The sequence below is a fragment of the Pieris rapae genome, chromosome 12, assembly GCF_905147795.1.
Source record: "Pieris rapae chromosome 12, ilPieRapa1.1, whole genome shotgun sequence".
Classification (NCBI taxonomy): domain Eukaryota; kingdom Metazoa; phylum Arthropoda; class Insecta; order Lepidoptera; family Pieridae; genus Pieris; species Pieris rapae.
The window spans coordinates 4,233,560-4,258,915 of record NC_059520.1 but is presented as its reverse complement, the minus strand read 5'-3'; the positions used below and the strand labels follow the sequence as shown (position 1 = coordinate 4,258,915).

The following is a 25,356-nucleotide window of genomic DNA, read 5'->3' as shown; positions in this document are numbered from 1 at the left end:
CGAAAATATATGTCTAAGTCTAGTCAGTTTTGGTTTTAATAAATAACCTCTAGTTTTGCATTCATCTATAAATTATAGAATAACATTACCGTTCCCAAAATGTAAGTTGTAATATGTCAATTTCGCAGCCAACTATATTAGCTCATAGCTATTCAATTAACGGCCTGAAACATGTTCATCCGGTTCATCAAACAGCTAGGCAGATGACTTGGATCGATGACGTTTCATTACTTGCCTAGCCTGTTGACTGTTAATTTAAATATAATTAGAAACTATTCAAACTGTCAATATAGCTTCAGCAAACCACAACTTTGATGATGGTTTTTCCAAACAAGAAAAACTAACAAGTACAATGGAAGAGTTTAGTGACAATAATAATGTGAATTTGACTTAAGTAATTTATTTTAAAAGAAATGTTTTCATGTAATATGTTTCATTATTTTATTTCTGCTTAATAATGGCTCTATCATACGAATGGCCTAAGCATTATCCAGCCAGTTTATTAAATGTAACAAACACTTCGGCTGGATACCATTCAGGCCGTTAGTTAAAAGGCTGGACTGTTAATTTAACGGCTGATTAAGTTAGGCCTGCGACATCAACATCACCTAAATTTGTTATTAGTGTGTATGTTATCATAATAGTTGTGTGTTAACTCACTTAGTTTTAAGAACCGATAAATATTAAATAGTAATTCATGTAACAGTTTTCTGTTAGTCCAGTCCAAGTCCAATTATTTTTAAAAATTAACTAATAAGACTAGTATCAAGACGTTTTACTGTCTGACTAAAGTGACGTCACAGTGTCGTCAAATAAAAGAAGTTTAATGATGTTATTATAAAAAAAAATATATTTTATTTTCAGTTTATTCTTGAATATCCGTCATTGTTTATAAAATAACGTTTAATTAAGAGCAATCTTTAACAAATTCATCATCTATACAATTTTGTGATGCTTCATCGTAAGAAAGACCCTCGTCACAGCTTAGAAGACGCGGACTTCCTCGTTGACAGGCTATGTATTTTTTGCAACTTTTTCCATATCTGTAAAATATATAAATACGTTGTTGTTATTTTATGGGTATGATCCATATTGATTTCATAATAAGGGCCCAACAGACAGTACTCTAGTGATATAGGAATTAGTAGTAAGTTATTCAAACATCTCCTTATACACCTAAAACGTTGCTCTTGGCTTTGTAAGTATATTATGTATCTACCTAAAGGCTATAAAATGTTTTTTTTTTGTAATTTACGTAAAATAATTAGAGTCATCGCCTACACTATTGACAATTTAAATACATATTTACCTGTATTTATAAATCAGATCGGAAGGTTTTCCATTTTCTCCAATGTCTGTCACGGGGCACGTAAAGCCTCTAAAAACTGGGGAAAAAATTAAGTGTTACAATCAGACAGTTTTCTACGTTGTTAAAATTTTGTGATTATTATATATGTGAAAGTCGTTTTTATTAATTTTGAAATACTAACCAACAGGGTTGCATGACGGAACATTTGCAGGCCAGTCGCAAGCAGTTGTTTTTAAATTGAATGCAAGGCCTGGAGGGCAGGTCATTTTGGTAGCTTTGCCTTCGAGACACATGATATATTGACCGCAATCACCAGAAGGAGAAGCAAAATAGCCATACTGTCGCGGACACTCTGCTGTGGGCCTTGGAGCTTCTAAAAAAGGAAATGAATATTTTTATATTACATAATTTTAAATGTTTAATGTTCTTCTTCTTCTAACTTTAAATTTCCTTAAAAGTCAACTTAATTACCCTAATTAATTAATTTATATTATTTTCGTATATCGATTATTACTTACTTTTGTATATGTTTTTCAATTACATAATAAATAATATTTCAACTTACGTTTTGCATAATGGGCGGCACATTGAACTTCTGACGGATAAGCGCATGGGTATTCTGGCCATACAGCTTTAGGATTAAAATGAAGTCCATCCGGGCAATTGATTTGTCTTGCTCTGTTGGACTAACACATTATTAAAGTTTAGATTGATTACTTATTTACAACAATATTTAAAAAAAGTTAAAATATACGGAAACTCACTTTGCATTCTATGAAAGCGTCGCACTCTGTCGGTACTGCAAAGTAGCCGTTAGGCTCATGACATTGATAATCCATCAAGGCCATTGCATCAAAAGCATAGCTAGGTGTTCTTGCTGTTGGAACAGGTCGAGCAGGGACGTTGACTGGCTTTGGTGAAGTAGCTCTTGTTTGTGGCTGAATGGTACTTGTTCTCGAGGGTAGATGGAATATTGGCTTTGAGGTTGGTTTCCAGGGATTTGGATGTTCAGGTGTCTTAGAAGGCTTAGGGAACCAACTAGGCTTTGACCAGGTGGCAGAAATAGGGTTACGTGAATTACCAATCCCAGGTATATATCTAAGTCGTATTGGGTTAGACGGAACTTCTGAGTGATCTAACAACTCGGGCTCTGATAATGCTTCTGGTGTTGGTGGATATGGTCCTGGTGTTGAAGATTCACGAGAAGGGTTGGGTGGAACTGTAGCATAAGGTGTAGAAGACATTTCTGCTTGTACTGGCTCAACTGAAGGTTTGGATGAGGATTCTGATTCGAAAACAGGTTTTGAAAATGATGAAAGTCCGGGTGAAACTTCATCGAATCCTTCAGAAGTAACTTCCGGTATGGGCTGCGGTGAATATTCGGGTTCCGGCTTAGTTACCACTGGTGGTTCAGGTTTAGGTTCCTCTTCTGGTTGAGGTTTAGGTTCCAATTCTGGTTCTGGTATAGGTACGACTTGTGGTTCCGGTATAGGTACCACTTGTGGTTCCGGTATAGGTACCACTTGTGGTTCTGGTTTAGGTTCTACTTGTGGTTCAGGCCTAGGTTCCACTTGCGGCTCAGGTGTACCGGGGCTCAATTCTTGTTCTGTTTCAGGTCTAGGTTCCACTTGAGGTTTAAGCCTCGGCTCCTCATCTGGTTGAGGCTTTGGTTCAGGGCTAGATGTTTCATTTTCAACATGAGGAATGGGTTCTGATTCAGGTTTGACTTCAGGTTGTGGCTCAGGTACACGCGAGACCACAACTTCAGGCTTAGGAGGTTCTGGTACAGGTTCAACATTAATAGAGGGTTGTTCTGTTTCTGGTTTTGGAGAAGGTTTGAGTTCTGGCTCAAAGACACCAGTTACCGGTTTAGAACTGGATGATACATCAGGTTCATTGAGAGGTTGAGATTCGGGTTTAGAATATAATAGGTCCGACTCGGGCGCAAGTGGAATATCAATGGGTTTTGATGTCGGCTTTTCGGGGTATACATAATATGGTCGTGGTGATGTGGGCAGTACATGAGAATGAGAACCAGGAAGAACTACGACGGTGACGGATGGTTTCGGTTTTGGCGAGCTGGCTATGAACGGTCTTGACCATACAATGTTAGGTCGCCTGTTAAATGAAGGATGGCGTACAGGTGGAGAATAAGTGGATGATGGCCAATGCGTCGTAGAAACGGTTTCATGTGGTCGCACCTCAGTTGTTATTTCAGGTCTTGGTGCAAATGTTGTAGGTCTTGAAACGTAACTAGGTCTTGGCACTACATGAGTAGGAAATCTTGAGGGCCTTCTAAACCTCCAATCTCGGGCGGAGCCAGATTGCCCGTTGACTGCAATAAAATTCGATTAATTTATTACTTATTTAATTATTAGTAATCTTACAGCTAACATACCTTCATATTATGAAAAAAAAACACTTAGACAATACAGGCATCATAGATAAACAATATATATGAAACAGAAAACCAGTAAGCAGGTACATAAATAGAAAAATAACTAATTAAAAAAAAAATTTAAAATTTTGAAACCAATAATAATACATATTATTTCAAATTACTGCTTAAACAAAATCAAAGACTTCCCGCCTCTTCAAATACTTCTTCAAATCTTCTTTGGTGAAGTGGAAAATATCGATATCCTCATAATTGGTGTAATAGTTAGATAATACCCGAAACATTGGTGAATTATGCCAACGTTTATTTAGAATATCAAAAAAATATATTATTTAAAATAAGAAATTAATTGGATCCTAGATAAAAATGATTGGACATGATAGCGAACCGGTAATGCTTTTCTGTTGACGATTTTAAAAACATCTTAACCCCTAACGATAACTATTAAGTAACGTTCATTAAAACATTTACTTATAGGTCTGTTTAATAATGTATGTGTGACAACTGTATTCTAAATAAAAAAAATCACTTACCCAAGACAACTAACGGCAATAAAATAAATAATAATCTTGTTCCTAACATAATTGAATCATTGAATACGACGAGTTTATCAACACAACGTTATTTGATCAATTGTAAAGAAAGTATGAAAGTTGATTTTATATAATGGAATTTAACCTATTTATAGTTCGAATTAGTTCACTAATTTACTGTCTCATCAGTAAATGAGTCTTAATGGGAAACCGATTTTATAAGAATAATATAGAAAACCACATCAGATTTCTTAAATGCATTACGGATAACGATGTAATTGAAAGTGTTAGAGGACTGATAAACCTAGTGTTTAAGGGCGATTTTCGATTCTAATGTTGTCCATTCAAACTCTGAATCTGGACAAATAGATTTTTCTAAACTTCCGGAAGGAGTAAATTGGCAAATGTATACAAAATTACGTCGTGTTTTACCAAAAACGTGATGGATTACTGACATGCCTAAAAATATTACCAAGCTGCATAGCATCAAACACACAACTTGAATGTTATATTCCTAAGCCCGAATAACACTGCTCTACCAAGTTTAAATTTCAATAGGGTTTAAATTAGTTACATGCATATTTAAAATGTCTAAAAATTTTTTTAAAATCACCGATCCCCAGACCATTTATATCGGAAAAATGCGACAGGCCAGGGCTTTCATTTTTGTGTAACAAATGTATAGAATACGTGTTCCTAAAGGATACACGGCGCGTTTACTAAGTAGAAAGATGTGTATACTTTTGAATACACAGTGTTTCGGACACTGTGTGACAAAAAGATACACATGCGCTGAGGGTGTTAAAAAACTATGTATTAGTAAGAGTTTATAGTGACGTGACAGTTAATTTTACAATTAATTCATTAATTTTATATTTAATAGTAATAAGCGAATGTTTTAGCCTTTTTTCTATGAAAGAGAGAATTTTTAATAATTGTTAACTCACTACCAGGTGACTTTTTTTATATTTTGATGATTTAATTTTCGTTTTTATTATATACTGGTAATATTTTAATTACTTAAACAAATGACGGTTAGATTTAGAGACGAGACTTAACAAATCCCTAATGTCAAAATCCAATATGTTTTTTTACATATAGAGTCATACTTATAGATCTCCGTCTTTGAATATGGGTTACATCAGCGTTTCCCAACCTTTTTAGCCATGCCACTTAAGTCTTTCTAAAATTCTTATGTAACAACTATTTATATTATACCAAAGAATTGCCCGTCTGCATGTCGTCAGTCGACGTCATGTCGGCAGACGTCATCACAAACTCTTTTATAATTTATTCCCTATTTCGAGTCGATCATCCCACTTCAGGGAAATGTTCGAGTCAATTCTTAACAATTGGTAAACAACCGAACGATTCAAATGAGCAATGATCAATTTAAATGATATATAAATATTAAAAGCTAACACAATATGTGCAATATTTTTTACTAAAGTGCAGGTAGGTCGCATCGTTTTTAGGTACAACACGCATTGTGTGTACTAATCAATAGTAAAAATTTCTTAAACGCTCGTTCACATGTATATCACCAATACGATTTTTATTTTATAGGTATTTTAATTACATGTTCTTTTAAAAGTTTGTTGTTACATGCTTTTTTTTAATTTGTAAAAAGGCTTTATTTCTTTTACTGGATGGCAATTTATTAAATATTTGTGCGCCTTAATAGGTTATTTTAAATTTACTGTAATTAGTCCTTGGTTTTAAATAAAATTTATGACTCCCTTAACAATCAAATTGTCCCCGTGGGTGGTGCGGGTGGTCCCTACTGCATCAAACATGGGAGGTGAAAAATATTTCATCGTGATTCACTTCTCATGATTTTACGAATTATGTCACCTAGGTATATGTGATTAGATTAGAGACTACCTGAATCAATAATCATTACGAGTATGTATGTCATGGTTGCATGGTATAGTTTAATGGTTATGTTTGATTATTTCTACTTTTCTCTGTGGCAGACTCAGTGGCTCGTGATTTGTTGAACGTAGGTGCCACAATACAATCGCTGACTTGTGTACGTTAACATTTTCTTTTATGTACCACGAGTTCATGATACATACTTAGTGAAAATATGTTTATTTGTTATAAGTTGTTAGATTTTTTTGTAATTCGTTAGACTGATAAGTAAATGATATCAGCGCCAGGGTTCCTAACTCTTTAACACTTTAAGTTGTACTCACAACATTAGTATATTACAAAAATACAAAATTGTAATGTATGTACATAAATATTATAATCCTTAATAGGTGTAAATATATTTTACAAACTAACTAGACTAGACTAAATTTATTTGGAGTCTACTGAGGTATTACAGAATGTTAAATAGATTTTCATGAGATTTCGAAAAGAAGAAAAATCCGATTCAAGTTTGTATTCTATAGTGAATATTTCTTATTAATATATATACAACAATTGTATTTTGTACAATCTTTGGTCTAATTAGACAATTAAGACAGTTTCTGTTTATTTAAGTAAACTAAACTTAGTACTTGTCATATTACTAAATTGACCAACATACTATTTCAGTGTTTAGTTTCTATTTCAGGTTTCTTTGACTTGTTTATTGAGTTTTTTAAGAATGATACAAAAATAATTATAATATTTTATTGAAGAATTAAGGTTTAGATTCCGAAGCTTGCGGAACAGCGATCTCGGTTTCACAAGGCACTCTGTCAGCATCCACGCAGTGGCTTGAGATAGGGTCGAAGGCCAGACCCGGGTCGCAAGAGAGGAGGCGGCCACGACCCTCTTGGCAAGAGTAGAAAGCAAAGCAGTTACCATCGTACCTAAGAATTAAAAATATAGATATAAGAAAATATTCAAATCTTGAAGAAGTATTTAAATTTTAATTTACTTTTAAATTTTATTGATTTGAAATGAGATTGTATATTTTTTTATGATTCATACATATATGTTCAAAAAATGAATAGAACTCTTACTTGTGGTTAGTTACAACAGGGTTACCACTCTCGTCAAAACTAGGCGGAGGGCATTGGTATCCAAGGAAACCTGAAAAAAAATAATAATTCAGGTTCAAATAATACGTTAAGACTTATACAAGAAATTATATGCACTTTTAAATTATCCCACGAATAGGTTGTCATTTAAATCCCATCAAAGGAATTGGATTCTTTACTGTGGGTGACTTCCAGCGAGCGCCTGAACATGCAATCGAAGGCAGACATCTTTTTCTTATACTTACTTGCAACGTCACAAGACTTAACCAGGAACGCCCAGTCACAACGGCTGGTTTCGAAGTTGAAAGCAAGCCCAGTGGGGCATACCATGTCCACGGCCACGCCTGCTATGCACATGCGGTACTGACCGCAGTCAGATGGGTGAGCGATGGGGGAGGGGAAGTATCCGTACTGGTGAGGACAGTCGGGTGTTGGCTTTGGTGCTTCTGTAATAGAGTAAAAAAAGTGCGTGCGTACAAAGTACACATGTCAGAAGTAAAACTTCTTTGTAAATTAATTATTATTAAAGTAAAAGCCTCATTAGATGATCATGTACCACTCCATGTACATTCACACTGTAATGATAGTATAAATAAATAAAAAATCTGCCTTTACTGCACAAGACGTTATTAGATGACAGAAATGCCGTCTCAAGTTCTAATATGTAACTAAACGAATACATCAACCAATAGCGTGTATTTTTGTCCGTATCCTTTCTCACTCTCTCTCAATCGGTCTCAATCGCTCTATCCCTTTTCTTCGACCAAAATGCTGCACATCTTTGTGACGTTTCATTCACATTTTACCCCCAGCTTATATACAGTTCCTAGTCAATTAAAATCGCAAAGTTTTATTGATGTCATTATATCAATGTTTCTTTAAAATATGGCTGTGAACTAATAATGTGAAGTAAAATACTTACGAGCAACACTTCTGTCTCTGCAAGGCACGTCAGTGGGGTACCCACATGGATAGTTGGGCCAAGGGACGCTTGCGTCGTAGTGAAGGCCATCTGGGCATGATTTTTGCACAGGTACGAAGTCCTAAAGAAAAATAAAATTCGGTTTAAACCAAAACATTTCTACATAAATTAACAAGAAAACCGAAAAATTATTATTATTATTAAATTTGAAAAATCGTGGTGCAACGTCGACCTAAACAACTAATATCTCTCTATCTAGATCTTTCTATTTTTTTTTCTAAAAAGTTTATCGCTGAGCAATCCTCTCAGAGTAATCCTCAACAAAGAAACGTTCTGATGTAATACTTACTATGCATTCTACATAGGCGTCACACTGGCCTTCCACCTTAGCGTACAGGTTCCTGCGAGAACATGGCGTAGTTGGCTCTAATGGTGCAATGGACAATGCAGCTTCTTCAGCAGCAAAGCCTTAAAATAAATTTAGAAGTACAGTGAAAATCAGTTATAACGAAATCGAAGGGACTACTACTACTCATATTTGGTCGTAAAAACCGATAGTCGTAACCATTACGTACTATAGAATATGTTATTAATGATTACAATAGAATATAGCCGGGACCTTTGAATTTTGACAATAAAACCGGTATGTTGTTCTAAGTGACATCTTTGTAAACGGTTTTGACAGTAGCTAGAAAGCAACACACAAGAATATAAAATTATATTTTGATTGAATATTACACTTACTTGTTGCAATAAAAATAGAGGCGAGAACCGTAAAGCGAAACATTATGAAATTATTTCGGTACCACTGAATTTGAGAGTACACGATTTCTGAATGATGAGATATTGGCTCGTCCAAAATTTTTATATGTTCGAATTAATGAATTATTGTGGTGATTTTAATGAATGCGGTTTTAAGAACATTAATGACCTAACCATAATAAACTGCATTCCACGGCTAACGGTTAATTTTATAGTTATTAGAGATAGTAACTACAGATTGTAAAAAGTTTTGTCGACTGTGTTGCAGATAACGAATTTTGAAAATAGAATCCTAACTGACGAAGTTCGATGTACTTATAGTTAGATTAGAATTGAGATTTTTGAAGCCTTTTGAAAATACATGGAAGTGTATGATAATATGATGGACGGTTTTGAAACTCTTGAAAATGAGTTTGATGAATATTTTGATCGTATCACAACAGCGCGCAGGAATCCTGTATTTCAGAAAAGGACTAACTATATGGAGATATTGGACTAAACGGAATTTAGGACACGGTTCAGACTTACTTAAGAAGTCGTGATGTTTGTTTATTTAATGATCGAAGAAACAATTTCTGCTCCTACAGAAAGGTACGTAAGTAAAGGTAAGTACCTACATACAAACATATCTACTACCCGCAATTTTTGGTTTAGCTACTTGTGACCACCAAAAAATTTATCTGATTTTCTACAGAATTAGTAGTTAGTTACTAAGACATTCAGTCACTTTATTAATTGTTCGTAACACAAAAAACAAACTAAACGGAACATGCGAATTTGCTGTTGCTACCGCAATCTCCTTCATGTTTCAGATAATTGTGAGCTGTATAAACTCCAGTGTGCTTCCAGCCGTTCTGCTTTTCAGGCGTTTGTCGAGTCTTGCGGGAGACGACATGTGCTTGTCGCGGGAAAAGGTCCATTTCCGGCAGAGCAACGCTCGCCAAAACAGGGCGATCAGAGCTGACTAGGCCATTTAGGTCAACTGCGAGATTTTATTAAAAAACGTGTCGATCATTTAATAACTACAAACACTACCCTCGCATCGTCCAACTAGCTCATTTTCTGCTAAATTCGTGAATTTTATTTTCTATTTTTATCTCCGTGGTTGACCTAATTTATATGTAAATTACGTATCTCAATGATCGCTTTCGATAATTTCAGTGAAAATACCTACTAACTGTCAACACACGATTTTCGCCTGGACTTTTATAGTCAAGTTGGGGCGATTACATATGAAACTCCCCCGAAACATGTTCACATATCCAGTCACTAAAATAAAAGGTGACATATCAACAGGTAATACTCGCCAGCTCAATATAATTTAAGTTCTTTTACAATAAATAGAGGATAGAGCAGTGCGACTAGCATCCTGACTCCGATCGATCATGACTACCTTAATATAATTTTCTTTGTATATGCGCAATTAGCACTTGCTACTATGGTGAAAGCAAACATCGTCAGAAAACAGGAAACTTTAATCTAAACCGAACATGTGTCAGATATAAAAGGCTGATCTACTTGTCTATTATATAAAAAAATTATTCTTACGCCAATATGCTATACTGTATTCTTATTATTAATAACATTCAATAAAGTGACAGTGAGCTCTCACCGCTAGAGAATTTCATTTTCCGTTCTGGCATTCAAATTGTCACGTTACTAAAAATTCGAGTTGGGTTCTCGTAACTTATCACTAAGGGGTGTCATGCAAATTGGCTCGAGGACTAATATTATAAAATTAAGTTATTAGAGCATGGAGTTTATTTTTTAAAGTATTAAGAAACAAAAATTCCTCAAAAGTAAGAAGACTGTTGCCATTTGAATCTTTTTTAAAATTTATTAATAGTTTTTAGATGCATTTTATTTATTTGGTCTAGATTTAGATGAGTCAATAAGAAACCTAAATCTTTCAAATTGCTGGTAACTCCAACTGTTAGTGATGCTCTTATTGTCTATGCTATACATCTTGTTTATGTATATAATAAACTATATTGCCCCTTATCGGTGTTTAATTTGTATTTCATTGTGATTATCAAATAATTGTCTGAATAGTTAATAGTATCTAAATGTTAATGTAATTAACATATCGTTCATTCCTGCATGTGGTCTAATTGGGGCTGACGACGTCCATTGCTCACCATCGCTCGTTATATGATGTCTTCTTCTTCTTACTTAGACTTCTTATTTATTATGATTGTATGCGATTAACACGTTTACTTTAAATTTACTCTTCGAAATTGATACATCGCGTTTTAACTAGGAGTTCCAGGAGAAATACGGGACATTATTTCTGCTTTTTGATTGAAATATGTTTTTTATTAATGTTTAAATTTATTATAATAATTATTCTAGTGCCGGTACAGATGTTGACGCGTTGTCTTGACAACGCACTTTGTCGGCATCCTTGCACCTGCCAGTGGCTTCATCAAAAGCGAAGCCAGCGTCACAGGAGAGTAGGCGAGGGTGACCACCACCTTGACATGAATAGAATGCGTAGCAACTACCCTTGTATCTGTAAATAGATGAAAACGTTGTCAGAATGAATATTGATTTACATAGACTAAAGAAAGTGTTCGTAAATGAATTTATGGTTGTTTCCTACAAAGTCTCATCGTCTGAGTTATTTTATATTTACCTGTGGTTTGTAACAATTGGGTCTCCACTCTCGTCGTATGTGGCTGGAGGGCAGGTGTATCCGAGGTAAGCTGTAAATCATAAAAGGTAATATTATTATATATAATAAATTTCTTATTTAGTTAAGTAATTAGACCAATAATAATGTAAATAAGCTATCACCACCAATTAACGACTATAAAATATATTTTAAATAGAAATTGATATATAATCAATTATATATTTTTACCTTCGACATTGCAAGATTTGACAAGTCCCGGCCAATCACAGCGTCCGGAGTCAGGGTTGAAAGCTAGTCCAGTAGGGCATTCCATTTCAATGGGTTTGCCATCAAGACAAAAGCGGTACTGGCCACAGTCATTTGGAGCGGCGACTGGAGATCGGAAGTAGCCATAACGGTGAGGACAGTCCGGGTTTGGTTTTGCAGCCTCTGTGGATAATAAGAACCATTATTATTTTACAAGTCGCTCTAGTATATTCTAGTATCTGGGATAATAATGAGATTAAATGTAAACGGATGTTAATGATTAATCGTGGTGATAGCTTATAATATATATATAGCATATAATTAGTCGTAAATATATGTTTTCGGTGTTTACATTGGCTTCCAGGTCTGTCGGTGAAAATGTAAAGCTTTATATTAAAAAGTAATAAAACGATTATATATTTCGATAAAAAAGTAAGGCACTGTTATTAAATGCTTAGTAGATACTGGTACGGGGCTTAAAAACTGGTATGGCGGTTATTCATATAAAATACAACTACAAAACATTCTAGAGACTTACAATTTCTTGACGACTAAATAGCCAGCATTAAATGATAAGCAGTCTTAGTGATTTTTATATTATTAGGTAGTTTACTTACGGGGCAAATTCCGGCCCAAACATTGCACATCCATGGGATATCCACAAGGGTAGTTTGGCCATTCAACTCTGGGGTCGAAGTGGAGTCCGTCCGGGCAATTCATTTGAATTGGCATGAAATCCTAGAAATTAATAAATAAAAGATATACAATCGCGGCTATTAAGAGAGGGGCAATATATTTAATGTGATTATAAAGACATCGAAGATGAGTTGAGACTATCTCAATCTGTATAGAAATTAATGCATTTAATTTGTACCAATGTACACTCCAGACTCGGGTTTGTTTTCAAGAGGAGTAATAGTTTCAAAAGCTAGATGTCAAGAAATAGAAGAATCAGTGAATTTAACGCATTTTTTGTGATTCTGGCACACAATTGGACGATTTATGCTTACTTTACACTCGACATAGGCATCGCATTCTGCTTCGACTGGAATATAGGCGTTCCGGCGGATACAACCTTTTGGATGTGATGGTGGTGGAGTGGGGTCTATGGCTAAAACAGGCGGAAGAATTTCCGCTGCACCGGAGTAACCTAATAAAATAAATTAATTTAAACGAAATTATAAATATGAAAAATTCCACTGACATATTTTATTAAATTTAGAATTATATAATTTTATTTATATCGCAAAATCATAAAGTATTTGAATACATTAATGGTAAATATGGTAAATAATACTTACAACAGACCACCATCAACCCAGCGATGAAAACAAATTTAACCATTTTTTTTTGTGGTCCAGTACTTTTTACAAAGACTTCTGCTGCGTGTTTGACATCGATTCCATTTAGAAATGTCATTTTATACTGAAGCTTATAATGCTTGTGGTTGAACTTATCATTAAGGTGATATTAGACAAAAAATTAATACACACATTAAACAGGAATTTTATAATTATTGATATGATAAGCGATAACTGTACATGGTAACAAAATCTTAAAATGACTAAAGTTGCACAGTAGAGTGATGTACTATATTTAAATTATTTACAACAACGAGATATGCCATAGAGAATGACTGAGACAGGGGGCATTGTTGCAGCAGGGCAGGAGTTGGGTATAAAGGTTTATATAATATTACATGAATTCAAGATGTTTCGTAAGTTATTTGTTCTATTACAATAGGTGGTGAAAATATTACAATATAGCTGTGCATTCTCTATGTCTGCGAGAGGTATGGAGGTCTTATATTTCCGGTTGCTCTTCTACATTGTCTATGATTTGTTCATCTTCTCCTCGTAACTTTTCGCTGCGAATATCGTCGTACGGTGCGAACGTAGTGACTTCTTCTAGAGCCTTCCGGAAGCCACTTATAGCATTCTCTGCAGTAAGTCTTTGGGTCTCAGCTTTTCTAGAACGTTCAGCTTGTGTTCTCAGTTCTGAAGGACAAGCGGAAATCTCGTCGGCAGCGACACAGCTCTCGGTGAGTTCGTCGAAAGCGTTGTAACCTCCACATGATAAACGCCTAGGTTTGCCATCGATACATATAAAGTATTTTTGACAATCCTCTGCAGATCTGGAAATAAACAGTTAACTGTTATATTATTTTTCATAATGAAATTAATTATGAACAAATAATGTTTTATAAACAACATTTTAAATCTAAAGGACCAATTCCTATAGTAAAAATAATTTGCTAATAGTTCCATCTACGTATTTAGACACAGTGTATTAACCATTCTGATTGTGGTACAAAAAATCGTCCCAATTTGAACGAAAGTATTTCTAATATTTTTGTGTTTACAAAAGTATCCTTAGCGGCTAGAAGAACTTCGTTAGCGCAATTCAGAGTAAGACGTCATCCTAGTGAACTTTCACGAAGCACAGATTCTAGATGTCGCCACATATAAATTTACTAATACTATTTTTGCCTATCAGCATAAATATACAACAAATTTTTACTATATTTTGTATTGGTACTTCATCTCACTTCGAAGGGATGTGAAAAAGTATTATTTACCTGATTAATGATTAAATTGTAAAGATATTTAATATACGTGTATAAATATTAATCGTTACTATATTTCAAGTATAATTGAAAAATATTTTTTTAAATTTAATTTAATTAATTGATAAAAACAAATGAATCATTAATACTTAAGTTCTTATATCTCTATTGCAAGGTTGAAAAAGCAAGGCTACATTTTTGAGACCGCGTTGGGTATTAAGTTAAATTAATGCATATAATTAGTGATAAATGATGTTCTTCCTATATATTAAGATTCTTCATGTTATCAAAAATAAATAGGTGTCTATAAATTCATTTTACTTCATTATTTTTTACATTAATCACATTCATCATTAGATCTAAATCTTACACACAGCGGTATTTTTTAGTTATTTAGAACAATATTTAAACAAAGAATATTTTGGATATTTGAATTACTAACCTAACATAGTAAAAATATTTCGTTAATTCTACTGTCAGATGACGCCACTGACGTATAGGATCTAAAATTTTGTCTGAATTATTTTCCAATGCCAGCTGCGCAGTTTAATGTCTTTGGTTACTAAGAATTTGTGTCCACATATTGTTAATGCTTGGTATGTCTAATACTTATATAAAGCCAAGGCCGAGTCATCGTTGACATTTAGAATGACCGCTGACCGGTCGGTCATCAGGTAACCAGTTATGATTATTGTTTCTATAATTATAAACGGATTCTTGCAGATTGCCTTTTCCATTTAAAACTTGCAGGGTTTATAGATCAGATCGGTAAAATATTGATCCATTATGTATATTTAATGCGGGAGGTAGTCTATATAAGAGATAGTAGTCCTGATAATAAGGCATGGGGGGAGATTTTTACATCGGATTAAAGCAAAAAAATCTACCTGACACCTCTCTATTTTAAGATTATTATATTTGGCTCGAAGATGTGCCGATTTTCTTATATTCTTCCTTACTGTATATTTTATTCTTTGAAAAGTAATGGGGAATGAAAGAAGTGGAAGTTAGAAGAAAAAGAACATTGACGTTTTTGATGTTAGAAATAAATGCTTTGTCTCACCTGTAAAACCTGAAACCAGCTGGAGGACCAAGCTCCTCTGAAACTTTAACTTCCGGACAACGGAAACCGAGGAAAGCTGTAAATATTTGTGCAACATTAAAATTAATTTCACAACACAGTAATGTAAATTTTAGGAGCATTGTGACATTTTTCAACATCAATAGGTTTAAATTGGCAGTGTTTTTATGGAAACCTTATAAATTATCAAAAGACTTCAGGCTTTCTGGGTTTGTTCTTTTCAAAACAAGGCGCGTATACTAGTCTATCACAACCGATTATGTACAATAAAGTTGGCAAAAATATCGATTTCATTTTAAGCATTCGAATTTTACTCCTTAACTGTCAAATAGAAATATCAAAAAATTTAAATTACATAGAGACACTAGCGGATCCGACAGACGTTGTCCTGTCTACACGTCTTTAATTTCAAAATTTCAATTTTTAATAAGCCATTTTGATGAAAATTATTATTCAAATGGTATGACAATATCTAACGATCCAGCACATGGTCACACACGATATAACACAATGATAACAAAACTTTTTTAAATTTCGGGACAGACTAAAATTAAAATTCGAATATTATTTAAAATTTGACACTGCGATGGTAGCGCCGTCTGTCGGATCCAATGTAAAACATTCCAAAATCAACAACAACTAATAAATTGAAAATGAATTAAAAAAACATTGTGAATCTAAACCATTCCCAGATCCTCTTGAACACACACAAAAAATTTCGTCCAAATCGGTCCAGTCGTTTAGGAGGAGTTCAGTCACATACACACGCACACAAGAAATATATATATTAAGATGTGAAATAGTTACCTTCAACATCACATTCAGGGACTAGATCAGGCCATTCACAGCGGTAGGTTTCAGAGCTGAACGCCAAACCCTCTGGACAGTTGAAGTCATAGCCTACTCCATTTACACAGTTCTTGAAAGTACCGCAGTTCTTAGAATCGCCGCTTTTGAAGTACCCGAACTGATGAGGGCAGTCAGCGGTAGCCTGAGGTGTTTCTAAAATATTGTTTCATTAGAACTGAAATACTATTCTTCAATATATATTCTATATTTCATATAGGAGATTAGTTAGGTCCTATTAATAAAACATATAGATAATTGTACCATAAGTCAACCTCCCTCCTTCCAGAAGCTCAGAAGTTTGCTAGCTATTTCTTCGCAGGCCTTTCCGATCCTTGTAAGGGTGAGGATTGTTTATATACCCTTATTAGTTCCGTTCTGTTACTTTATCCATAGATTGTACGGAGCCGATGTTTAACAGGAACTCCTAACGTCATGTATTTGATATTCCTTACTCACATACATGTTTATTTTTTTTCCTGTTGGCTTCTACATTCTCATACGACACGATCTTGTCACATGAGTCATAGTTATGCCTGATATCAATTCTTGATTTGACTTCTGCGCCGTGAATTATAATTAGTTTTTCAAATTAAAGTTCAAGGTTGAACAACAAATTAATGCCAAAATAAAATTTGACTGGATTAATCAGTTTTAGGACTTAATTTTATATCGTCATTTATAAAATTAGGTCTCTCATAATAATTAAAAAATAGCTTCGGCATTCTCTTGGCTCTAGCAACTTTGTTCAAAGGTTTAAAGTTAAGGCTTGATTCTTAGCGAAACAATTAAATATACCTACTGGTTAGCCCAATGTTGTGTAGGAAAGTTTGCGTAGGTTCTGTAGTATGTGTGCGTAGGAAAAGGAAAAATCGGTATCTATGTGTCGGAGCCAACTAACTTTATTAGTTGTTCAATCAACAGCCTAGCCTCTTAACTAAAAAGCGTCATTTACTAGCGGCCTGAATGATATTCAGCCGTAGGATTTCTTACGACATGTAATAAATTAGCTGGATAATGCTTAGGCCATTTGTACGATAGGATGTCCATGTGACAAAAAAAAATAAAAAAGATGAAATATCTAATATTAAAAATCCTTATTTTAAATGTAACATATTACTGTTCCATGGAAATCATGAGCTACGAATGAATCCAACTTATTTAGCAGGAGTTATTTATGCTGTGGATAACTTACGTAAAGAAGATCTGGCAAGACATGGCACGTCGATGGGATATTGACATGGGTAGACGTTGAATTTTACATTGGGATTGTATCGGAGACCATCAGGACACACCTTTTCTTCTGCTGTGCCGTTCTATAGATAATAAAAAACAATTAAATTTTTATGTTACCACTCTTTATATCAAAAGTGGCGGTCGTCCAAGGAATTGGCTGTTTTAGTTGCTAATAAAATATCTTAGTATTTACATTTTCCTAAATATTTCAAAACGATTACGAGTTACGGCAGTTATTAAAGAGGTTAGGCACAATGGAAGAGATGTATCGTATTACGGAATGCTCTTACGGAAGTATAACCTTTACAAAGGTTTTGTTGGATAACATTTTAGTATTATATCTACTATTGAGATAAATGTTAAATTAGTGAATCCTCATGAAAATGTATACGAGTATAATTACTTGTTGTTCCAAAAAAAAGGTGACTAATATTTTTATAGTCATTAAATATTTACAATTTGTAATAATGCACGTTTGTATATATACATTTTGTTATTGAAATCTTCTCTGAGTACAGAAATTTATGATTGAGGGGTCCAATACTTTAACTCCTGAATCACCCTAGATTGGTTGGCCTAGTGCTATTCTTTGTACTTGTCGATTATAATTTTATTCAAGCTTAACAATTCAACATAATTTCTTCAATATCTGTGATAAATGTATTGTTTATTTGAAGAAGCTGTCCGTTAATAAGGCTTTTCGGTAAGGCCATGTTGTTTTCGTTGCGTAACCTTAAATATTGCGCATTTAACGGGTCACGAACACGTGCATAATATTATTTGTATGACAAAAATGCATTATGTATACATATTTTTGTTTTATACGTTAAAAACAAAAGAAGGCTAAGTAGGTGGCTAATTTTTGATCCTTAACTTGCTTAGGCTACAGCGTAATTTGTTGTGGATCATGAGCAGACCCCATATACAAAATTCCTCTCGTACATAACCCCACTTTCACACAATCACACAACACAGCCAAATTAGGTAATAATTTGTTCAATGATTTAATGATTTTCATTGAATTTTCATATTGTAAACGTTTGAACTTTTTTGAATATATTATGTATTCCATCTTTCAATTGTTTTTTGTTATCTATAATTTGTGTATGCTGTAGGATTGATTACGAAAGAAATAAAACAAATACCGAAAGCCCTCAAACTAAGAGAAGAATGCCTGCCTAGTACACACAAACGTTGGCATTCTATATTATTATTTATATACATACCAAACACTCAATATATCTGTCACAGCTTCCAGGAATTGAATAACGCTCGTTCTTCTCAATACATGTTTTACTACTTAAAGCACGTGGAGCTGATTGAGCCTCAGACTGATCCTGGTATTTTGATGACCCGCCGCTAACATCGCTACCAGCGTTTACTTTACTGATATCACCATCATCACTCAATTGGCTGGCATCACCAACATCACCCGTTTCAGTAAGACTAGCTTCGTTTCCACCATCACTGAAGTCGCTGGTTTCTTTTAAATTGACACTTTGACTATTGGCATCAACAGTCTCTTCTATATTCGCAACATTGCCCTGACTTGCAAGACCAGTATCACTTGTTTCTTGTAGAGCAGCAGAATTATCTTGACTAGCAACTCCTACATCGCTTTGCTCTCGTAAACTGAAACCGTTTTCTTCAATGCCACCCGTTTCTTCAATTGCAAGTTCATCTCCTTGGGTGTTCAGCGAATCATCAGAAATGATCTGTCCATAAGCTAAATACAAAAACAAATGGTACTGTTAATAAATATCTATCAATGTTATTGCTTCACTTATTTTTAAATCAATTTTCAAAATTGTCAAAAGCTTGGTCATTAATTACAAATATAAGAAAAATTATTTAAACGATTGTGTAATATATCTATTTGTATGACTTTTAATCATGATATATTTGCTTTAAATGTTACTGAGCCTATTAACATTATTTTCAAAGTTTTAATCTTAATATTTAATTTATGATCAGATAAAATATGCGTATATCCTTTCATTATAGAATATTAAAAATCAAGGTCCATCAATCGAACTTCTTGATTTATGACTTTGACATGCTAATATGTTAGAATGAGATTTAAACACACGACATAAGTAGATAATTTATAATTCTTCCTACTTTAAATTGTATTTATTTATGATTTTTACTTTTACTAGTACCTTACTACCATTATCTGTAAAGTACTTTTTAGACACTATAAATGGTTGTATATTTCTTAAGCCCTTTAGTGCGAACGGACAAAAAAAATCATCCGCTTTTTTTAAGGCATGTATGGGTCAATCCGTAAAATATCCTTGTGCGTTTAGCTACTAAGCTGATTTTACAATTGAAAAGTTGACTCGTCGCTATATTCAACTATATATAAAATATATCATAAGGCGAGATATCGGATAAAATGTTGCGATTATACTTAGAAGGGACAATAATTATTACCTATTACGTACATGAATGTGTGTCAGTACTCAGTGGCCAGTCATCTCTAACTAATCATTAATACCTAAGCCATAATTTCTATGTATATATACATATTTAATTCAATATGAACTGTAAAATAATAATTTTAAATTATTTAATTAAAATAAACGACAATTTCTTTAAATGGTTAAAAATATTCTTTTAACTTTATATTACTGCGTTAAATTATTCTATCATAAACAAAAGACAGTTGTTGCACGTTAATTTAAATATGCAAATTAAAACCAAAATAATAAAATTCTACTCACCAACACCGCATAACGCTACCAATATAAAAACCCTCATTTTCCAGCCTGTAAGCACGTTCACACGAGCTTCGCACTACCACTGAATGACCGGTCCTGTAGACCTTCCGACCTTGGGGACAGACCGTGATGAAACCTGCGCTAGACAAAGGCTTCATTGGCTGATTCGGTATCGCCAAATTCACGTTAGAGACGACTCGCCACGTGACGCGTTAACAAATCTTTCAGAAAAAACAGTTTTTTTAGAACAACATCTCCGTTGTCTTTTTGCTTTATAGTTAACTTGCTTGATAAGGTAACTTATGACTCGTAGCAATAATTATGATATTAATTAATATAAATACGTAATTTGATTTATGTAATTTTTTATCTTTAATTAATTACTTAATTTATTTTTAGTATAATCTATACTAATATTATAAAGAGGAAAGGTTTGATTTTTTGTTTGTTTGTATGAATTGAATAGGCTCCGAAACTACTTGGCAGATTTGAAAGATTCTTTCACTGTTGGAAAGCTACATCATTCCTGAGTGACATAGGCTATATTTCATTTTCAAAAAAAATAGGCATCCTTACTAAAATTACGATAACATTAACATTTGTTTATTATTTGATACAATTCTAACAGATGGCGCTGAGTTAAAGGTAGTAGTTTGGCAAGACGACGTTTGCCAGGTCAGCTATATTACAATAATTGTGATGAATGTTGACATTTAGGTGGACGGAGACATTGTGACCAATTTGTGTTCCACCGTCGCATATTTTTCTTCTATTTTATATTTATCATTTTCAGATTTGGGTTCAAAGGTCGACGTTATCGCCCGGTGGATTTGTCTCGCCTTTTTTGAACCAAGCCCCGTTTTCAAGACGATGTGTGATGTGTTCGCGATGTCTCGAGAAACCAAGAAGCTGTGCAATGTTTGTAGTTGTGCAACAATTTTTAGCATATTTACAATGCTAATGGAAAATTTGCGTTGCATTATCTGTTGTTCTTAAATTTTAGAATCCAGTGGCATTTAATGACCTAAAAATTATATTGTATCACAGATATAACACGAATTTGTTAATCACATAACGTTTAGGTTTTCAGTAGTGGTAGTTATTTAGAGAGGTTCGATAAAAGTCTTAGTAAAGGCAAAAATTATTTTGTCAATATTTTACTAGAAAATTCATAAGTAATTTTTGTTTGGCTCGCCGTAGTCATGAGTCATTTAAGTATATTTAGTTACCCTATAAAGTATATTTTATTTTTTTAATTTTATATACATCGTTAGGTAATACAAAACATACATATAAAAAGCAGTTTACATAAGTCATTAGGCATCGGCGGCCTTATTGTTGACAAGCGATTTATGCCAGCCAATGTATGGAACAATAAAAAACAAAACACCTACCGAGGGTAAGGTACTTTTGTGTTCAAATAATTAAAAAACCATAAAATAATATATAACACTTACTATATATATTTTTTGTAAAATAAATTCTTTGCAGTTTGCAATTCTTTAATATTTTTCATGTACTTATCTATTTTATAATGTTATTGCAACGAAGTGTTAATAAATAAAATAATAATAGTATAAAAATGTTGCTAATTCATGAAATAATATTTGTCCTAGAAGATTTTTAAACACATTAAAAGACAGCTTGATTGATCAAGAGATATGGTAAGAAGGATACTTTTCAATTTAATAATAAGTTCATATAATTATCAACCTATAACTTCCCGGTGAGGAATAGCCTTGCCGGGAATGTGCATTCCTAATAACTAAATAATATTTTTGCGGTATTCAAACAATAAAATAGGTTATAAGTTTGCTTGTTGATTTCACATTCTTTTCCACAAATAATTAAATCGCAAAATTACAAAAGATTTTCTTTTATTACTTTAAAATAGCTAATATTGTTTGCACTGCTTAGATTTTTCAGTATTTTATTTTTATAAATGTATAACATTTACTTGTTACTTGTTCTCTTACTGTCGGTGGTTATACGGTTTTTCGATAGAAAAACAGATGATAGGATAAGGGGATGTCATGAACAAAAAGACTGCTTTTTAATTTGACGATTTGTTGGAATTTTATGGGTAATCATAAACATTTTGAATTTCGAAACGTTTTTTTGCAGATTAAAACGATTATTCTTGTTACAATTTTGAAAAGCGAACACAACCTTATAATCCACCAGTGGTCGTTATTAATATTTTTTGCATTGTAAGTAATGCCTTATATGGATATCGTGCCATAAAACAATTCTCGTAGTCGTGGTTAACATACTAATGTAAAAAGGACAATGCACCTAGATCCAGTCTACCTACAAACTCTATTTCTCAGTATTAAACTAAGATTCAAGACGAGAGAAAAACGTATTGAATTTTGTTATAGTCTTCAATTAATCTTGTACTATTGCTTGACTTCATATCTCTGATTAAAATTATTTTAGATTTCTTCTTTCTAATTATTATGTGACTTGTAAGTTTTACTAGATCATCACATTACAACAATATCACATATAGGTCAAACTGATAACCGTTTTCAAGTTGGTTAATGAATACACCAAAACCCAAACTTACGGAAGTGCAAGTTAGGCAACTACCTTTTGTTTAAGGCAACAAACGAAACCAGGAATTGCCCTTCAAAACCCATTAAGTCCAAACATTATTACAACGTTATATACTTATAGTTATTTATCTTAAAAATGGCAATATACATGTCGCAGTAAAATAGTTGAAGCAAAGAGTAAATTGAATATCTAGACAATTAATTAAAGAACGATAGTCAATCAATTCGCTAAAGCTCCGTCAGACAAGTGATTGATACGGTTTCGGTTACTCGAAACCTGTAACGAGTTTCCTAAACATTATTAACCTAACCATTTACAATAACACAAAACACGGAGATTGAATTAACTCTCTGATTTAAATACTTTACTGCGACATACATACTACTGTGGAATAAGGTACTGCCCATTCTATGACCTAAAGGCTTCGGGAAGGAATCCTTCGAGATTAACCACTGACTGGCCGGGCCGAAAGCCCCAGTGGTCGAGACAGCTTAGCAGTCAATTCCGATCCTTTGTAGGCACAGATTGTATCGTCGTCGTGTTGCCTTCCGAAACGAAATAGATGTTCAAACAGAAAATGTATAGCAATGTTGTGCGAATAAAACATTGCATCAGAATAAACTTTATCCGAAGAAATATTGTTATGTTCTTACTATTAGTAGGTATCTATGTCAAAAGGTACGCTATTATTTCTGTTTGAAGATCTATATATTTATTTTAATTAACACTTTTAGGATGATGGAAAACATCGCTATTATTCCGTTTCAATTAAATTTAAGTATTGTGAAGATTGTCATTGTGGTAAAATTTTGAAATTATGACCCCGGTTTGTAAAAACCAATACATTTTTGACATACGGAAGTCCTCTTTACCTAGTGGCGACGGCATTTCGTCTTAATTTTTGTCAGACCTGCTCAAATTATTGGACGCATTAAATATCACTCTCGGAGGAATTCCAAATTCCATATAAGATTCGATATTACTAATTGTTAATAATTAAATATACCTTTACACACAAATAGGTGTTCACATCCTATTTTTTCTACTATAGTTTTGTAATTAAACCTGCTTCACGCTACGCCACTGCTTCTCTCTCGAAAGACCCTCTCCTTAAAGCCACACTCAGCATCGAAATACTGGGCATTGACATGTCCAAAGACGTTCAGTTTTGCGATAATTTACAGGGAAAGGCTGAATTTGCTAATTCAAGCTCCAAGAAGCACGGTATACACAGCAAGGCAAGCCGATACTTGCCTTTGGGCTTTTTTACTATCTTTATATTTTCAATAATAATAATTCTTAATTTAAATTAATACCATATATATATATATATATATATATATACATAAATACCAGAACGTTAAATTTGCAATGCTAACTAATGAATAGTACAAACAAAATACATACGATTTTGTGGACTTTGTTAAAGCGTTAACTATTATAAATGCTTTGCACGTAACTTAGGATTAACTTCCTCATCTCACGGTAAGTTGCTCATCAGTATTCCAACAATATCTTGGAATTCCCTACTAATTTGCCATTCCTGACATTTAATACTTTAAGGCTTCCAAACACATCTATAATAATAAATTAGAACAACCTAAACTTTATGATATTGAATTATATACTAAAAAAACCTCCTCCACAAAAAGCTTCTCGGGCATAATAATTTCAACAAGAACAAAGTTAGGAGCTCGCCATTCTCCAGCATCGGAAGGCTTCATTTCGTCGCAATTATAAATATAGCGCGACCAAAGGTTGGAATAATATCCCCCTAAAAATCTTCAACTAAAATCAATTTTTCGTTGCAGTTATTAAAAAACATCTATTTACCCAACAAAAAATATTTATTTCTTAACAATTCTCATTTATAATTTTATTTTATTTACACTTCATTACTTACAAGTTACACTGCTAACTTTACTATTTTTTTTTCAAACCTTTACTCGTAGTATTATTACATTCTTATTCTTTTTGCGTATAAGCAAAATCAGAATCTCTGGAAGAATAACCAGCGCCGTGGAAACTGCTCCTCAGCATTAAAGCTGAAGAACTACTTTTGTATGCATTTTTTTTACGTTCCAATGTAGGAGGAGTGATAGAATTGTAGATGAATAGGACTTTCAAGTACATTTTCATTTAAATCTTAGCTCTTTCAACGGTGAATGTTAAATTTTGTGTTAATATACATAATAAACTTAATTGTTTCCTACTATAGGGACCACATTTCTGCTACATTTTTTTTGTGTTGAAATACTTGCATATAAAAGTAGTGTTGCGCATTATCAGAAAGCTCCTGAGGATTTGAAGTACATTTAGGTTGAGATTGTTTTCAATATATGTAGACTTATGTACTATTATAGTAAAAACAAAAAAGTAAAAAACTTTATGAAAAAAATAAAATTTAAAAACTACTTTAATATGCATTTGTCGCGCTCCTAATAAAGACTGCTATGGTTACATTAATACAAACCACAGTGGTGTTCTAATGTAACATATCATGATTGTAATATTATTCTGTAAAATAAATAAATTTAAAAAAAGGTAAATAATCAAAACACAACA

At 33.3% G+C, this 25,356-nt stretch overlaps 4 protein-coding genes across 4 annotated transcripts; all 4 read right to left on the bottom strand.

Annotated features, from left to right (window-relative positions):
• Positions 1-833: 833 nt before the first annotated feature.
• LOC123689582 (proline-rich extensin-like protein EPR1) lies at positions 834-4,347 on the bottom strand. The gene is made up of 6 exons (XM_045630442.1): positions 4,241-4,347; positions 2,074-3,644; positions 1,875-1,995; positions 1,491-1,682; positions 1,310-1,385; positions 834-1,043 (listed from the first exon to the last, which is right to left on the bottom strand). The coding sequence occupies exons 1-6, from the start codon at positions 4,287-4,289 to the stop codon at positions 908-910; spliced, it is 2,145 nt and encodes a 714-aa protein (XP_045486398.1). The 5' UTR covers positions 4,290-4,347; the 3' UTR covers positions 834-907.
• Positions 4,348-6,848: 2,501 nt separating this feature from the next.
• On the bottom strand, positions 6,849-9,007 carry LOC110993716 (protein obstructor-E-like). The gene is made up of 6 exons (XM_045630486.1): positions 8,882-9,007; positions 8,487-8,605; positions 8,138-8,258; positions 7,461-7,661; positions 7,198-7,267; positions 6,849-7,044 (listed from the first exon to the last, which is right to left on the bottom strand). Exons 1-6 carry the CDS (start codon positions 8,922-8,924, stop codon positions 6,873-6,875), a joined length of 726 nt encoding a protein of 241 aa, XP_045486442.1. The 5' UTR covers positions 8,925-9,007; the 3' UTR covers positions 6,849-6,872.
• Positions 9,008-11,216: 2,209 nt separating this feature from the next.
• On the bottom strand, positions 11,217-13,214 carry LOC110993776 (protein obstructor-E-like). Its single transcript, XM_045630543.1, has 6 exons — positions 13,082-13,214; positions 12,791-12,930; positions 12,398-12,518; positions 11,763-11,963; positions 11,535-11,604; positions 11,217-11,411 (listed from the first exon to the last, which is right to left on the bottom strand). The coding sequence occupies exons 1-6, from the start codon at positions 13,197-13,199 to the stop codon at positions 11,243-11,245; spliced, it is 819 nt and encodes a 272-aa protein (XP_045486499.1). The 5' UTR covers positions 13,200-13,214; the 3' UTR covers positions 11,217-11,242.
• Positions 13,215-13,533: 319 nt separating this feature from the next.
• On the bottom strand, positions 13,534-20,368 carry LOC110993763 (protein obstructor-E). Its single transcript, XM_022260130.2, has 6 exons — positions 20,236-20,368; positions 18,736-19,235; positions 17,469-17,589; positions 16,235-16,429; positions 15,410-15,485; positions 13,534-13,914 (listed from the first exon to the last, which is right to left on the bottom strand). Exons 1-6 carry the CDS (start codon positions 20,270-20,272, stop codon positions 13,584-13,586), a joined length of 1,260 nt encoding a protein of 419 aa, XP_022115822.2. The 5' UTR covers positions 20,273-20,368; the 3' UTR covers positions 13,534-13,583.
• Between the last annotated feature and the right edge of the window lie 4,988 nt (positions 20,369-25,356).